The 18,549-nt window shown below is 44.8% G+C and overlaps 1 protein-coding gene across 3 annotated transcripts in view; it reads left to right on the top strand.

Annotated features, from left to right (window-relative positions):
* LOC144681475 (EF-hand calcium-binding domain-containing protein 14-like) overlaps window positions 1–18,549 on the top strand; it is an 83,994-nt gene that overhangs the window by 31,618 nt on the left and 33,827 nt on the right. For all 3 annotated transcript variants that reach the window (XM_078543111.1, XM_078543103.1, XM_078543094.1), the window contains exons 3-4: window positions 12,595–12,692; window positions 15,428–15,532. In XM_078543111.1, coding sequence (XP_078399237.1) covers window positions 12,595–12,692; window positions 15,428–15,532 — 203 coding nt within the window. The remainder of the gene's footprint in view (window positions 1–12,594; window positions 12,693–15,427; window positions 15,533–18,549) is intronic.

Raw genomic sequence — 18,549 nt, 5'->3', positions numbered from 1 at the left:
TAACTCCTCCAATCTATCTTCATAACTGAAGTTCCTCATCCCTGGACCATTCACATTAATATTTTTTCAAGATCATTTCAAAAACTTCAACAACAGCACATAGTAAACTTGTTGATCTATAACTTCTAGTTACCCCTCAACCCTTTTTTAATAATGGTGTTAGATTTACTACTTTGAAATCCTCATGGATCTCCCCTAAATTTATAAGGATGTCACTTAAAACTTTACTATTGTAATTTTTCATTTCCTGTGAGAATTTCGAATATAAATTACCTGGACGAGATATGTCACCTGTTTTAAGAGCATCTAATCTTTTTTTGTAACGGTATTTTAATTTGCTTATCATTTAACTGTATTGTTTATGGAAATTTAATAGTTTATGTGGTGAACTTTTGTTCCCCTTCCTGGGTAGAAATGGGAATGAAGTTACTGGTTAATAATGTCAAGGTAACTCAAAGAATACAACAGTAAACCTGTCTTTTAAATATTACCAATGCAGTCTTTAACAGCAAATAACTTGATCACATGGTTTCATCGACATTTTTGTGACTGCCAAATTAATGTTTTTTTTCAGCCTGAGGTCAGCAGGTAGATGTGGCAATCATTTTCAATGGGCAGAGCTTTGCCCTTGGCGAGCGGGCTCGGTGGGGGCAGGTGGGGTTGATTGGGAAGCCGACTGTCACCCGTGTTTGGCATTGGACCGCAATTTAATGCTGGCAGGCCAATTAAAGCCCGCCCAGCGTGAAACGCGAGTGGCAGCACTGAGCGCTGCCTGTGCGAGGGTGGGGAAGAGGGCAGGCAGGGCCAAGCGCGAACTTCGCCCATCACGCGAGTGAGCATTTCATAAATTTCATAATCTCCCTGAGGCACGGAGCTGCCTCAGTGAGATGAAGAGATATGAAAAAAATAATTTTTAAAAATTGTAATGAAACATGTCCTCTCATGTGACTCTGTCACATGAACAGGGACATGTTATTAATGAAAGATTGAAGTTTTTATTTTATTGTTATTTGCTTTTGGAAACCTCATCCCGCCCGTGGATGAGGTTTCCACAAAAGTGCAAAGGCCACTTGGCCTTTTCGCCTGCCCACCAACCGTTAGGTTGGACGGGCAGCGAAAAGTTTAATTTAATTGATAACTTAATGGCCTTTAACAGGCCTTTTAATTGTCGGTGGGTGTGCTGCCGGCTCCAGTGCGCGCCTGCCAACCAAACTATCGTGCGACTGCACGTTGAAGTTGGCACGCTCAGCCAACATCAACACATGTCATTTCACACTCGAGCGGGTTGGTCGCGCACCCGCCCATCGAACAAAAATTTCTGCCCACTGTTAATTTGCAGAGTGGATGATCCACCCATTTTGGAACCCACCCAGATTTCAAACCATTGGCTTCAATGGGTGGCTTCTGCAATAGAGGGGGACTTTCTCTGTCGGGTGAATGCTCGAAGAGTGAAGTTGAAGATGTGATTATGAGCTTTAGCCTCTTCTGCTATGCACCAACCACAGTGTGATGAAGTGCAAGCTGAACTCTGAACTTTTATTGTTAAACAATTAAAAATAATTCAGGAGTCACCCTTAAGGCCTGGAATTTTTCTGGTTGTTAAATTTAACAACTAACCCTCAAATTTTGCTTAAAAAAGTAAATAAAGGGAAGCATATCCCCGATCATTTCCAACGATAGAAAGGTGATAGCTCATCTCATTAGTTCTTTTCTAAACTTAAAATATAATAGGCTGTTTGAGGTCAGGAGGCAGAATTGCATTTACCTGTTTGAATGTAAAAAAAACCTTGCTGTCTTAGTAGCTGCAAGTGTGAATGACTGATCTGAGCTACAAGCAATCCTTGTCCAGGTAGCTATTTATTCCCAGTTACATTGATAAAGTCCTTAGCCCCAGGCTACCCAAAATTCATTTGTATTTACATGACTCATCATGTATGTAGTTTCTTTCTATATTATATTTAATAACTAATTAAATCTTTAAATTTGTCTTCTCCATAGATTAAGAATTAATACTAATATTTGTTTATTCAAAGATTGCCATTTGCCTAATTTCATGGCCTAAGTCTTCCTGCCTCCAAAACACAGAAATGGGGCAAATGTCAGGAGATGAATGTCAGGACCCTGCAGAAGATCTGATGTGTAGACATATGTAGGAATTGCCCAGGAAGTTTAAACTTCCGATGGGCTGATTCCCTGCTGCCTGGGACCCTTTGCAAATGTCTCCAACCCTGAGCTCAGATCAGAGATCCGCAGGACTTATCTGTGCACTTATTCTGAAAATATTACACCGTTTAATATGGTCTGACAGCTGGGTAACTCCACAACTGAGCCCCCCACATCCCCACACTGCCACAATCACATCCCCGCTGACTACCCCCACACCACCAGCTGACTACCTCCCTGATCGCCAAGCTAGTCCCCTGACTTGATTACCCCCACCACTACCTGACTACCTCCCAACCACCTGACTACCCACCAACCACCCGACTACTCCCCAACCACCTGACTACCCCCCCGACCCGACTGCCTCCCAGACCCCGACCACCCCCACCACTACCTGATTATCCCCTTAACCATCAGACTACTGACCTAACCCGACCCGACTACCCCCCCTTCCCCCGATCACTTCATGCTGACATGACCACCCAGACTACCCACGCTCCCCCCAACAACCCAATTACCTCTCAACTCGACTACCCCTGGCTACCCAACAACACCCCATGACCACCTGACTAACCCAACTGGGCTATCCCCAAACCCTCTACCACGCCATCCCCCCAACCGCCCCCCCCGACCACCCACATACCCACTTACCCACCTACCCACCTCACAGAACACATCCACATACCCAACTCAACCGCCTCCCAACTTCACGCACCTCCCGACCTCACCCACCTCCCACCTCACCCACTCACCCACCTACACATCTCACCCAACAGATCCGCCTACCCACCTGATCCACCTGCCCACCTCATCCACGTGCCCACCTCATCCACCTGCCCACCTCACCCACCTCCTGACCTCATCCACCTACCCATTTCACCCACCAACCCATTCAGCCATTCATTAACCCACACTCAGGACTGGACCTTTAAGCTTACCTGAATACGACAGTTAGTGCCCCGACTTTACTCCACTCACTGGAATTAGTCAGAAGATGCTGCGCTGCCTATTTTTGGGATTGGAAGGTGGGAAGATGCCAGTAAAAATGGGCAGTAGCATTGGGTTGGTGAAATCTTCATGGGCAGCAGCAATGCGTCCAAGCATCTAGGCCCGTGTTTTTATTCCCTGTTGTGATTTCTGTATTGTTGTCAATTATATTTGTATTAATTTATTTAAACTTTACTTATACATCGTATTGTCTTTATAAACAAGTAAGCTTTCAGATGCTATTTTAGATGATATTTTTGCTTTCCAGATATCTGTAAGGTTTAGCTATTTCATTATCTTCTTTGTTTAATAATAGTTTATTCATTTGGATTCATTTGGAAAGCCACTGTTATGGGTAGCGTAGAGCTTTCACAGCAATTGTTGCTCAAACTTTTATCAGAAACATGTGTTCAGGCGAGGAGATGCATTTTGTCTGGGATTTTTTGAATGATTTGGAGAATGTAATGAAAGGCTAGGCTTCAAACTGGAGTCTTCTTTCTAGTTCCAGCAAAAACATTGTGAAGGGTTATTGAAAATAATGGTGACCTTTTGTCTGGAAATTTAGAAGAGACCAGAGGAGATTTTGGATAGAAATTTGTTGCCATCTCGCCTACCTTCACTTTCTGGAGGTACAGTCCACCACCGGTGTACTGTTGCTTCTTTAGCTGGTGCACACAGGTACACCTGCTACAAAAGCCCAAAGACCTTGAATATACTTTATTATGATATCTGCCAGCTGAATGATGCAATGCCAGGAATATCAAATTTGGTCAACATATTTAAATGGCCACTCACCAAGTTGCAGCTGAGGTGTCATCACTGTGCTGCATTGCTGCAGCTATTTTGAGATATTTGTTGCGCACAGTGAGGGAGGAAAGGTTAATACCTTACACTAGTATGGAGGCACTTCTCGCAAGAAGTCTAGGTCTGCAACATGACCAGGATAACAAAAGGCAGAGAGAAGCTCTGCAAGGATGCAGGATAAGGAGAGCTCCCTATAGAACATAAGAATATAAGAAATAAGATCAGGAGTAGACCATTTGGCCCCTTGAGCCTGCTCCGCCATTCAGTAAGATCATGGCTGATCGTCTTGTGTTTCGATTTCCACATTCCCATCTAACCCCGATAACCTTTGATTTCCTGGCCTAACAAGAATCTATCTACCTCTACCTTAAAAATATTCAATGACCCCCCCTCCACCACCTTCTGAAGCGGAGAATTCCAAGTTGCACAACCCTCTGAGAGAAAAAATTTCTTCTCATCTCTGTTCTAAAAAGGGCACCTCCAATTTTAAAACAATGCCCCTAGTTCTGGACTCACCCACAAGAGGAAACATCCTTTTGACGTCCACCTTGTCAAGGCCATTCAGGATCTTATATACTTCAATCAAATCACCCCTCGCTCTTCTAGACTCCAGTGAAAACAAGCCCAGCCTGTCCAATCTTTCCTCATAAGAAACCCACTCATTCCAGGTATCAATCTAGTAAACCTTTGAACCACCTCCAATGCATTTGCATCCTTCCTTAAATAAGGAGACCAAAACTGCACATAGTATTCGAGGTGCGGTCTCACCAATTCCCTGCATAACTGAAGTATAACATCCTTACTTTTATGTCCAATCCATCTCGTAATATAGGATAGCATTCCATTAGCCTTCTTAATTACTTGCTGTTCCTGCATACTAACTTTTTGTGTCTCATGTACTAGAACACCTAGATCCCTCTGCACCTCAAAATTATGCAGCCGTTCTCCTTTTAAGTAATACTCTGCTTTTTTGTTCTTCCTGCCAAAGTGAACAACTTCACATTTTCCCACATTAAACTCCATTTTCCAGATCTTTGCCCACTCACTCAACTTATCTGTAGGCTGTGGCCCTAACCACAAAGGGTTTTCCGGGAGCACCACTCCTACTTAGCCAGGAGGCAGGAAGAGTGCCTCAGGAGGTTACTCTTCACCAAGAGTGAAGTTGCAGAGTTATACCACATTCATCACACCAACCTGGAGCCTCAAAGCAGGGCAGGGATGTCCTCCCAATGGCCATGAAAGTTACTGTTCTGCTCACATTCAATGCTACAGAACCTTCGAGACAGGAGTGAGAGACTGTAACATTTCGCAGTTTGCCATCCATAGATGCATCAGGAGGGTCAAAGAGGCACTGTACACAAGGAGAGGGGACTTCATCCTCTGGTCTCTGAGGAGGGAACAGCAGGGTCAAAGGACACATGGTTTCACCAATAGGCTTCCAGAAAGAAGAGGAGGAGGAGGCCACATCCATCCCATGCAACTGCATAGAACAACAGGGATTGTATTGTGAGCCATCAGAGCATGAATGCTGACATCCTGAGAGACGGTAGCAGGTTTGTGTTCCACGGTAGCACTTCCGCTCCACTGGGGTGAGGGGTGGTCCTCAGCAATCCTAGTAAATCTGCTGGAGCACAGATTGTTGGACAGATTGCGAGAGCCTGCAAGCCTCTTTGAGCACTAGTATGTGCAGCCATGATGACAGCAGTCTGAGCCAAGATCCCATGACCTCGATTTGAGCTCCCACTGCAGCAGTGAGACTTTGAGAGGCCTCTGCCTGTGCTGCAGTGGAAGCTGAGACAGCTGACACTCCATCATGGGTCTGTCTGACAGCGCTGCATGGAGGTCCCACCACTTCCATGGGGGAAAGGATAGGGTCCAATCTCTGAATGATGCCCTCTGCCATCTTGTAAATGGACTCCTTTATGATCTTTACCAGTGATTGGAGCTCTCTGGCAGGGCTGCCAGTGCACCAGTGTGCATGTTCATCAGCATTCTCCTGTCGTCTTCCCCAAAGAGGTCTTCATCCAAGTCTCCTGGAGCAGAACCAGGGTATGACTTTACCTTCCTTGGAGTTCACATATGTGCTATCCCTTCCCCCCGCCCGGCTGTAGTTCACTCATGCCCGGTCACTCACCACATTCTGAACCCTACGAGCCTCTAAAGTTCACATGGTGCCTTTACCTGGTGCTGCAAATGTTAATGATGGTATCTCATCTTCACTCTCATGGGCTTGCTCTTCCTCATGGTTCTAAGAAGGTTGGTTCTTGGCTTGCTGAAAGCGCTAAAATATAAGTGGAGGATTGGGGTGAGGGAATAGGTTGGTGGGAAGGAAAACAGGAGTTCCACAGTCACACCATTTGCAGCTTCCATTTCGTGGGACCTTTCAGGATGAGGGTGAGGAGTGAAAGGAGAAGGTGGATAAGGCAGTAACGCACCATCAGCCTCTATGCCCTCAGCAGTGCCAGCTGCCATTTGCTCTATAGCATCTGTCCCAATTATTCATTGCACCATCTCCTCGTTGGCGCTGAGGGAATGCTGGCATATTGATCCTCAGCTGGTCCTCTGGCTTTCCCTCCTGATGTGGGTCACCTTCTCCAGCGAGATAGAGGAGAATGCCAGTGACTGGAGTGATGTGCCTGCCGTAGCTGAATAGATTTGCGTTGGTGTGGCCTGTGTGCAGTTAACGTGATTGGAAGGTGTGTGTGGGCTGCCATAAGAATGTTAGGCGCGTGTTCTGAGTGCCAGAATGTGTTGCTGGGAGAGTGATGAAGGTGTACATGCAATAAGCAGTGAGAGAGGTGTGTGATGTGCTGAGTCTGAGATGAGATGCATTCACTCATCTTCATGAATGAGGTAATCAAACTTTTTTTCTCCATTGTTGTCATGTCCTCAGAGTGACAGTCTGGGCGTTAACAGCACTTGCCACTTGCTCCCATTCTGCCTTGAAGGCATTCCGTTGCCAGAAACATAACAGCCGGAATTTTCCAGGTCCTTTGGGGACAGGCTGGGTGCTTGGAAGTCTGGCATAATGGTGATGGAGGTCTCAGGTTGGTGATGGTGGGGCTGGGGAGAGAGCTGCTGATGACTTGCTGTCGCCAAGCAATATTGCCAGTGGCGGGAAAGGTGGCAGTTCAGATACCCACCAGAAGGCCAATTGTGCCACTTCCTGCCTCTATCAGCACTTTGCCCATGTTGGGAAGCTCCAATGCCGCCTGGGGAGTTTGTGCCCTTGCAGTGGTTCCGGTGGGGGTGGGGGAGGCGGAGGCTGGGTGGAGTGGCATTCTTTGTGGGCGCTCCATGGCCTAAGGAGGGTCCCCAATGGGAATGATTACCCTAACGGCAAAGGCATTGGCAGCACTCAGCAGCCCTGTTCTTCCACACACCCTTGTCACCAAGGCCTGGCCCCACCATTCCCCAACCCTGCTTAGCCCTCTTTGAGGGTATCCAGCCAATGAGGTGTCCTCTCCCTGGAGCTGCAACCTCAGCAGTGGCCCCTGCTAGCGTTATGCTGCTAAGGGCCAGCAGCTCTTAGGGCCAGTTTTAAGTGGCAGTTGCTGACAAAATGCAGCCCGGATTAGTGGTCTTGGTAAAAGATAGGGATAGGTGTAGTTTTAACCGTGCATGATGTCTCATCAAATTACATTTGATTTATTGGCAAAATGCTGTTCTTGAATTCTAATCAGGCAAATTAAAAAAGTCTGATTGGTTCTGATCATAGACCTAACTGAAAAGACACTCCAGATGGCTTGACTTTTTTTTTCCATTCCTACATTCTTAAGACAGTCTGTCTTTTAAAAATTATAATGTTAACTCTGTTGCCTGATCATAGAGCAAAAAATGGGATTCAAGTGGGGTCAGCTTTCTATGGCCCCCACAGGGCTCAGGGTCTGCCAGGTGTGAGCAGGGGGATACATGAGAGCTATATTCAGTAGAAGAGTCCCCTTGTTCCTTTGTACTGGATCAATCAATAGAGCTTTATGAACTTTTTAGGCAAGGCAAAGAGTCTTTTATGAGACAGCTAACACAGAAAATACCACGTGAAAGTGAAGGTTAAATTACAAGATGACAGAGTGAAGATTGATATCTGTAAAAACTCATTGAGTTAGAAAGGCCATCTACTTCAAAAGAGTACAATAGCACCATGCTGCTTATAAATTAAGTTTGCGAGATATTATAGAGGCATGGTACCTACACTCCCTTTTACATGCAACTGCAGTTGAAGCATAAACTGGATTCTTTGAAGGTATATAGATAATTCTTTTATTGTATTAAAAGTTTAATTCATTTTTCGATCAATGCTTCATCCCCTTTTTATTTATTTTCTCACACGTATTTATACTTACGTGGTTGAATGTGTGGACGCTGTGTGATGGAGTGCCGATTGACTACCATCATGCAGTATGATACTACAGATAAAATAAAGTCACAATATGATTTATTTAACCAATGCCAACAGCTTCCACTTTATGTAATTGATCCAAGAATTAAATAATAGATAACACTCATGTTTAAGTTTGGGCTTTCTCCTAACAATTTTATTTTGCAGCATGGGAAAGAGGCACTTTCTACAAGCAGACAGTATAACGCATTGGAGAACATTTAGTTCCCTCCAAAAAGCAGTAAATACCACACTGTTACATTCTGGGTAAAATCACTAGATTTTAAATTTGAGATGATTGCATGGTAGCAGATAAATACAAGAAGCTAGTCACAGAATACTCAGCATGCAGGGCACAACTTCCTCTCTACCAAGAGAATAAAATCTAAAATCAATGTAGAAGGTTAACTTTCTGTGATAAAAATAAAATACTGCGGATGCTGGAAATCTGAAACAAAAACAAAAATAGCTGGAAAAATTCTGCACGTCTGACAGCATCTGCGGAGAGGAACACAGTTTACGTTTCGAGTCCGTATGACTCTTCATCAGAACTAAGGAAATATAGAAATGAGGTGAAATATAAGCTGGTTGAGGGGGGTGGGACAGGTAGAGCTGGATAGAGGGCCAGTGATAGGTGGAGGCAAAGAAGAGATTGCCAAAGATGTCATAGACAAAAGGACAAAGGGGTGTTGACAGTGGTGATATTAGCTAAGGAATATGCTAATGGTGACATTAAGGGTAGAAAGCAGGACAAGCAAGTGACAGATAGCCCTAGTGGGGATGGGGTGGGGGGAAGGGATCGAAAAAGGCTAAAAGGTGGAGATAAAACAATAGATGGAAATACATTTAAAAATAGTGGAAATAGGTGGGAAAAGAAAAATATATTTTTAAAAATTAAATTATTAGAAAAAGGGGGATCGGAAAGGGGGTGGGGATGGAGGAGAGAGTTCATGATCTGAAGTCGTTGAACTCAATGTTAAGTCCGGAAGGCTGTAAAGTGCCTAAAAGGAAGATGAGGTGCTGTTCCTCCAGTTTATGTTGAGCTTCACTGGAACATTGCAGCAGGCCAAGGACGAACATGTGGGCAAGAGAGCAGAATGGTGTGTTGAAAGGGCAAGTGACAGAGAGGTCTGGGTCATGCTTGCGGACAGACCGAAGGTGTTCCGCAAAGCAGTCACCCAGTCTGCGTTTGGTCTCTCCAATGTAGAGGAGACTGCATTGGGAGCAACGAATGCAGTAGACTAAATTGAGGGACGTGCAAGTGAAGTGCTGCTTCACTTGAAAGGAGTGTTTGGGCCCTTGGACGGTGAGGAGAGGGGAAGTAAAGGGGCAAGTGTTGCACCTTCTGCGGTTGCATGGGAAGGTGCCGTGGGAGGAGGTTGAGGTGTAGGGGGTGATGGAGGAGTGGACCAGGGTGTCCCGGAGGGAACGATCCCTGCGGAATGCCGCCAGGGGGTGAAGGGAAGATGTGTTTGGTGGTGGCATCATGCTGGAGTTGGCGGAAATGGCGGAGAATGATCCTTTGAATGCGGAGGCTGGTGGGGTGATAAGTGAGGACAAGGGGGACCCTATCATGTTTCTGGGAGGGAGGAGAAGGTGTGAGGGCGGATGCGCGGGAGATGGGCCGGACACGGTTGAGGGCCCTGTCAACGACCGTGGATGGAAAACCTCGCTTAAGGAAGAAGGAAGACTTGTCAGAAGCACTGTTTTGGAAAGTGGCATCATCAGAACAGATGCAATCGAGGCGAAGGAACTGAGAGAATGGGATGAAGTCCTTACAGGAAGCGGGGTGTGAGGAGCTGTAGTTGAGGTATCTGTGGGAGTCAGTCGGCTTGTAATGAATATTAGTGGACAGTCTATCGCCAGAAATTGAGACAGAAAGGTCAAAGAAGGGAAGGGAAGTGTCAGTGATAGACCATGTGAAAATGATGGAGGGGTGGAAATTGGAAGCAAAATTGATAAATTTTTCCAGGTCTCTCTGTGATACCTGGTTATTTCTCTCATGTAATCAAGGCAGTATGTAGCAGGGAACTGGAGATCTCAACTATAAGCATAACTTTACTTTGATGATCAAACAGATAATGAAGAGATTGACCGCTGCTAAGACTTAAATAAATGGGTGTGAACACTAGCTTCCTAACCTTCTGATAGACCAATCACTTTTGATGCCTGACATCAGCTGAAATCATGCATTGTCTCAGCATCACATCTCTGCCATTGCTTTGAAATGACTAAATAAAAGCAAAAAAATCTGTGGATGCTGAACATCTAAATAAAAACACAAACTGTTGGAAGCACTCAGCAGGTCAGGCAGCATGTTCATGTTTCAGGTTCACGATCTGAAACTTTGAGCAGAATTTAATACTCTCCCAGATGTGGGATGGGAGGCAGGGACGCTGAGGGAGGGAGTGGGGCTGCCCGCATAGTAGAACAGGAAGACTCGGGTGACAAGCCCATCACCTTCCTGACTCCACTCGATTAAGTCTGGGGCCTGAGGGGTCGAGAACAGCTTTCCCGTCCAAAGGCCAGTTGAGGCCCTTAAGTGGCCACTTAAGGGCTTCATCCCACCACTCCTGGTTGAATACTAGTGGCAGGCAGGCCCATGCCATCTGTACAAATTGCCAGGTAAACCCTGGCGGACATGCCTGTGGCCTGGTTTTCCCTCCTTTTCGGGTACCCTGCCTCTAATGGAGGGACCTCCAGCGGCAAAAGATGGACCCGGGGGAAGACAGCCCCCTTTGCTTTTACACCGATCTCCCTTTCCCCACCTCACCTTCTTGACTGGCCTCAGAGATCCTGGGTACTGCTGGTAGTGGAGAATTGCTGGCCTCTGATTGGCTGACAGCTCAGGAGATGAGACATTCACCCTCTATGAGAAATTCCTGTGGGAAATGCCCCTTGCAGGGTATAGGAACTCTGGCAGCACCAGCAGACTGCCTGATTGGGTTTTAATCTTGATTGGGCTCCCGCAATTGGAGGTTTGCCACAAGCTCTCCAGTCGGTGGATGGGCCCACCATCGCGTTGATTAAATTCAATCCATTAACTTATTTCTCTCTGCACAGATTCTGACTGGCCACTGATTGTGACCAGCATTTTCTGTATTTAAAAAACAACATGCCTGATTCATCTTAGAGCTACGTTCCTATAGCTGTTCCAGCCGTTAGAGTTTCTCCGCACTTTCCAACAATTCCTATATCTGACTATTAGTTAACTTTAGTTTACATATCAAATATCCTGTTTCCTTCAAATGACCAAAAATCTGATCACTATCTACAATCAAGCTACTGCATCTTGATGATCTACACAGCAAAGAATCTGCCTACAACTTGCAGAGAACTGGGTTTCTATAATAATGTCTGAAAGGGCAAAACCTCTCCTTTACCTAGGGCAGGATTTTCCCGTCGGCGAGCAGGGCGTGGGGCCCGCTCACCGATGCGTAAAATGACGTGTGGTGACGTCGGGCGGAACTCCTGACGTTACCGCGCCTCATTTAAATTTTCAGGTAGGCAGGGGCTCAGCAGAGTCAGCTGTGCACCCACCGACCTGTCAATGGCCAATTGAGGCCATTGACAGAGTCATTTAAATAATTAATGGACCTGCCTGTCCAGCCTTAAGGCTGGTAGGCAGACCCGGAGCCCCGGCGGGCATTAGAAAAAGCATGAAACCTCATCCACGGGCGGGATGAAGTGTCGTGTAGGTTTTAAAAAATTTAATTACATTTTTTTTAAAAGTTATGGACATGTCCCAACTCATGTGACGGTGTCACATGAGGGGACATGTCAGGGATTATTTTTCTATTTTTAATAATTTGTTCATTAGAGATGGTCTCCCTGAGGCAGCACTTAGCCTCAGGGAGATGAAAGTGCTCTTTCATGCGCATGCGCAAAAGAGTGCACTCTCGGGTTTAGAGATTCCATCCCCCGCCTGCACCAGCAGCGCATACAGCTTCTGTGCGGACGTCACGCTGGGCGAGCCTTAATTGGCCCATCCACGTAAAATGGCGGCGCGGCCCCAATTGGGGGTGCCGATCGGAGGCGCGCCTCCACGTGCCCGCACTTCAACTTCCCTCCCCCAACAGGGGGAAAATCCTGCCCCTAGAGATCTTTGGCCATATAAAAATATAACAGATGACTCCTAAAGTGTCACAACTACTGCACTGTCCTTTAGATCATGAATTGTGCATAATTGATTTTCTCTATAGCAAGTCACATTTCTTTCAAAGAACCTAAATATGCTTTTCTTTTATGTTGCTGTCCATTAGAACCCATTCAACAGTTTGATAAGCAACTTAACAGTGAAGTGGACAAAGTGGAAGGAAACACAAACTTAAAATCCAAACTAGAGGAACTGTATAAGAAGGTAATTTCCACAAACCATTTAGGATACACGTCAGTTCTGTTGAAGGGTCGTGAGGACTCGAAACGTCGACTCTTTTCTTCTCCACCGATGCTGCCAGACCTGCTGAGTTTTTCCAGGTAATTCTTTTTTTGTTTAGGATACACGTCATTGGTTAGGCTACTATTAGAATACCTTCTGCTCTCATCCTAGCAGTCACCTGGGAAGTGCCCCATAGTCCCATTCTTGTCGACATATACCCTCTTAGCCACATCACCTGTACAAATGCATGGGAGCACCCACCATGAATAAACCTAAATTCGATAACCACCAATTTGCTGTCTGAATACTTATGCAACATTAAGTTGTGGGTGAATCAGAACTTTTTAAAACATAAAATCAGTTAAACTGAACCCATTTCACCAGGCTTTTCCCAGATCTTCCCATGAAATTCTGCTGGATCTTTGGGAGAACCCCAGCCCATATTTTTCAGCTCCTGCTAAAAGCATGGCACTAATTCTTCTCTTATTCCTGCCCAACATTGACTTAGCCTCTTTGAGCCTGCTTGAGACAGTTACTGTGTTAAAGATGCTGTTTAGATGCAAGTTGCTATTTGGATTTTCATCAGGAGTAAAACACCCACCATCCCATCTGCTCTCCTGCCCCTACTATACCCAGTTTTGGACTGGCTAAAAGTTGTGGCTGTCTTGTTGTCCAGTATTCTCTTTCTTACTAGTAAGCGTGTGGTTTATCAGAGATTAACCCTGTACAATGAAGCATTGTGTATAACGGAGTAGTTTGGTGTAGGCCTGCACCTGCATATTTTCATCCTGTGACATCCCATAAGGACATAAGAATATAAGAAATAGGAGAGGGGTAGCATATTTGGCCACTCAAACGTGCTCTGCCATTCAATAAGATCATGCCTGCCCTTTGTAACCCTCGACTCCATTGTAGATTCAAACTCATTCAGGCCTTTATAAGAAAATGCAAAATGGAACTGAGGCAATACTCTACATTAAGAATGATAAATCAACTCAAAGCATTCATGACAGCTGGCTTTGATGCCATCGGCAGAGATCAGAAAGCAAGTTACCAGCCCGTCCTTGTGATTGAACTGAAAAAAGTAAAATTAATTAATGGTTGGGTTGTCATTCTTCTGTACAATTAAAACGGTCAGTAAACTAATTTTACTCTCTTTACTCAAGTACCCACTGAAATTTGCTACAGTTGCTTCTCAGAGACACAGAGTGCTGGAAACCCAAAAGTCATTCCCCAGATTCCTGTTGTTAGTCTCCCTGAATGATCATGTTCTTAAATGTGTCTTCCAGTCAACCAAACATTTTAAATTCAACAGAAGAAAAACAGAAAGGAGAAATAAAGGGGGAGAATGAAGAAATAGTAAGAGAAAGTGCTGATACACAAGGTACCGAGAATGAAAAGATACATAGATAGAGAGGGAAAAGGCTAATTAAGAAACAAGAGATAGGTAGAGAATTGAGACATGAATAAATGTTCAACATGGACAACCAGAAGAGGGACAAAGAACTGGCACAGCGCTTGGGGACAGTGAGCAGTATGAAGCACCAAAGATTCTGGAAGTGAGAGGGAAAGTGAGTTTGAGAATACTGTATTTACACCATAAAGCCACAGGCTGAAGCTGTACTACAATATAAGCTGCAAGCATTTAATACAGTAGAAACTAATTTATGTAATCGGAGGTTTCTATAGCAGCTGGTCCCACCTTAACATTTCTTTTGAATCCATATCTCATGACTACATAACAGATTATGCATGCCTGGGGAAGGCCTGGTCAGGCAAGTAAGGGACAATACAATAAAATTGTATCAATGGCTGCACGGACAGGTTGAGTCATTCAGTTCTTGACAACAAGAAAACCTTGGCAGCTTCTGGTGCCAAACCTACAGTCTATTTAAATTTGTGTCTGGGGCTTGTGGTGACAATTTCTTTGTTCTGGTGATGGCAACCATGCCTCATTTATAGTCACCATTCTCCAAGAAGAAATTCATTGTGTAAAGTGCTTTGAAACATTTTATCGTGAAGTGGGAGTGGGGAGGGCGGGGGTGGCGGAGAGTGTTGTTATCAACAGGAATAATGCTACCTTGAACTTCATCAGATTAGAATTGTAGGAATATAAGTACTTCTCTACAAACACAAATAACATAACAGGTGAAGCATCATTTTATCTGTACTAATATAAAAGACAAGCTGGATGGTCAAAGTTCACCTAGTTCATCCTCTACCATCCTAGTAGTTGCATGATAATGATAATGGAGTTGTTGTTGATTATTGATGCTAATCAATCTCTAATAATTGGTCTAAAATAGGCCCATACAAATTCTTATGAAACTAATGGCTGTCAAGTGCCTGAGAACACTGACTATAGCATGCATTGCATGTACTGCAGTCAGTTATGAGCAAATTTTAGAAAGGGGGCCTCAAGCTGGTATTAAACCTCCATCTGCATATGAACAGGGCCTAATGCCTGTTTCAAGTGCGAGTCAATATAGGATCCTTTGCTAATACGGAGGACAGTGCGCTTCCAGTGCAGAATGTGGGTATGCATACTGCTTAGGTACCAATTTATGACTGTAAATGGTTGCAGCACCGGCAGATTTTTAGTCCAGTGTATCTTTTGTATTCGCACTTTGCCCATGTGGTTTACACACATATTTACACTACTCACTTCCACAATTACAAACTTTTCTCCTAACGATTGCAGTGCCTTTCTTTTACAGTCCAAGGAAATTAGACCCCTCGTTCCACAAAGCAAAATTTTGATTGATGGAGACCCAACTGAAGTACACGTGTATAATTTACAGGAAATACAGGCTCTGGATAAGGTGTGTATGACAAAAAAACTACTTATCAATACTGGCCTAATAACAGCATGAAAATGGAAAACAACACTGTAATTATTAGTTGAAAGAAAATAGGCGTTTTCACATTTCAAAACACTTTTTGTACTGAATTCCACGGATTTGTATACTTGGTCGGTCAGGTATATGGTTTAATGCTATGCCTAATTGACAACATTGCCTCCAGGGCCGCTGAGGCCTGGTTCACAGAGTGGATGTCCAGGGGCCCTCTGAAGGGAAAGCATAACAGGCTAATTATCTGAATGACTGCCCTCGCCACAAATTTTCTTTTAGAATTCTAATATTGCTGGCTTATTTGACACTCGCTGACATCAGGAAGGTTCACTGCCTCACTTCCAGAAACTTAAAGTCATAATGAAAACTTTTAAGAGATACTCGTGAGCTGGTTTCTACAAAGAACAATTGTTTCAGTGTTACACCCACTGTTCTGATAAATCTTTCCTCGAGCCTTACAACATTGGAGATGATTTTGCAATATAGATGTGCTATGTTACCTATTACCTAATTCTATTATACAGTTGAGGTTAAAGTTAGTTGATAGAAATCATGTTATCTTTGAAAATACCATTATATATTATGAAAGTCTGGAATGGGACTGGAGGCAGAGATGTCAGGTGCACTTAAACAGAGAGATAGTCAAAACAAAAGGAGCTGCATCTTTATTCTACAAGGTTTTAATCAGGCTTCATCTTCAATAGTTCCACAGAATCTTTTATATCCACCTGAAAAAGCAGATGTAACTTTGGTTCATCCTCTCACCCGAATGATGTCGGATTGCCAAGCAGGGAGTGAGAAACTCTGGACAGATGGCTTTCCCCAACTGCTGTGGTGCTTGCTTTTTTTCAACAGGATCCCTGCCCAGAAGCCAGCCTGATTGACAAACTTTGCTCCCTGTTGGGCAGAGAATACTGCAGCAAAGACCACAGCTGTTGGGGTAGACATCACAAGGTTTGGAGGTTGATTTGGAGGGTTGCAGGATGATCGCAGAAGGCAAGGGACAGATCCAGGCAGAGGTAGAGGGTCAAGAGGAGCCTGTCCATGATCATAGGGTGGGCTAATATAATGATTGTGGGGGCAGTTCCCAATTATGGGTGGGGGGTGGGGGTAGTAGTGTGATCATGGGGAAGTTCACAGGTTTGCTTGCTGGGCCAGAAGGAAGCACTCCTCCTCCTCCTGGGGTACAAGCAGTGGTGGGAAAGCACTTGCACAGAACTCCCTTGAGCTGCTGAGTTTCCCAGCCAGTGGCAAACCTGAAAGAGAGATAAGATATAACATCTGAGTGATGCAGCCTCACTAAAAAATCTAAAAGAACAACGTACCTCCTGGGCGTGGTTTGTTGCCCAACCCCATCTAGCCTCTGTTAAAACTGGAGCTGGCCGAACTTGAGGCCAGTTGGGCTTAGGTTTGGGTTTGAGATTTTTAAAATTTTCACATCCACCTGACCCAAGACCACCATTTTCTCAAGGTTAGAGTTCCCCTCAGTACCTCTGACAATGTAACATGTTCACAGTATTGTATTGAAGTGTTAGCTGGGATTCTGTGCTCAACTGCTTTAATGGAGCTCAAACCCACAATCTTATGGTTCAAAGACAAGGGTGCTACATAGTAAGGGAGGTACTTTCAGCTTGATGTAGGTGGAAAATTAACCATACCCATCCATTATACACCCTGCCCAAGTATACTTTCAATTAAGAGTGAAATGTCTTTTAAAACCCGCCAGCAGAGTTTGAGGCAAGTTGATGAGATGCAGTATCTCACAGAATGCTCATGAGATCCAGAATTAATTTGTAAATTGTATTATAATTTGTCCCCACCCCACCCCCAGCCAGTACAGCAGTTTAATTTACTCATATTGCAAATATTGGAGTCCAAGTGAAACAAACAAATATACTTGTTCAGCAGCTCCCTTTATGGTTTGGGACAGAGAAAGTTACCAAAAATGGGCCTGGTCTATGAAGTGATATCGTACAAAGGAATTTGAATTTACAGGAATAATCGGCAAAGAATTGCATGGCACCCACTTGTTGGCAGAGGTTTGTGATCTGTGACTTGCTGTTCCCATTCCTATTGAAGCAAACTATGTGCTACCTCATCATTTCGATGATTTCAGCATGCAACCCAGCAAGGCTGCTTGGTTGAATGCTCAACAGGAGGTCTAACAGCATGCAAGGCTTGCAAATGTTCCAGCTAGCCTCCGTCTCTTAAAGGCAGTCTGTCCCTCTTAAAGGAAAGCTGTACAGAGGCAGCTGCTGACTGCCAGTGCTGAAACAAGAGCAGCAGGGCAGTAAGTGGGCTTCACAGTTCATGGATGCAGCTCTGGAGGCTTTAGTCATGGAGGTGGTTAGGAGGAAAGTGTGGTCATGTTTTCGCAGGAGGCAAGGAGGCCCTCAAGGAATGGCCTCTGAAGGGAATAGAAGCAGGTGACCAGGGAGCTACCCCAAAGTCTTGCTCAGAGGATCTGGCCACAGCGCCACAAGAAGTTCATTGACCTCACATGGGTGGTTAAAGCCACTGAAAGCATTGGCACATGACATCTCCTATCAAGCCGCACCACCAATCTCTCACACGGATCGCTACACCACACCCCCATCACTCATGCATCAGCAATCCCTAGGACTCAGGACTCACAAAATACAACAGAGCAATAGAGAATTGGTAGGCAGCAGCTATACCTTCACTCACTCCGCGTCATGAGGCAGTCTGTTTATATAATTTAATGGGGAGAATTTCTAGCTCGGTGGACGGGCGCGTGCCCAACTCGACCGAGCATAAAATGACGCACGACGATGTCGGGCGAGCGTCCTGACGTCATCATGCACACGCGCAATATTTCGGTTGGCTGGTCCATGCCAGAGTCGGAGTTGGCAATTAAAAGGCTTATTAAGGCCATTAAAAAGTTAATTGAAAGAAATTTTTCGCTGTCTGGCCAGCCTTATGGTTGGTGGGCAGGTGAAAAGGCCAAGCGGCCTTTGCACTTTTTA

The sequence above is a fragment of the Cetorhinus maximus genome, chromosome 1 (genome assembly GCF_964194155.1).
Source record: "Cetorhinus maximus chromosome 1, sCetMax3.hap1.1, whole genome shotgun sequence".
Taxonomy (NCBI): Eukaryota; Metazoa; Chordata; class Chondrichthyes; order Lamniformes; family Cetorhinidae; genus Cetorhinus; species Cetorhinus maximus.
This window is presented reverse-complemented; position numbering and strand designations above follow the sequence as displayed.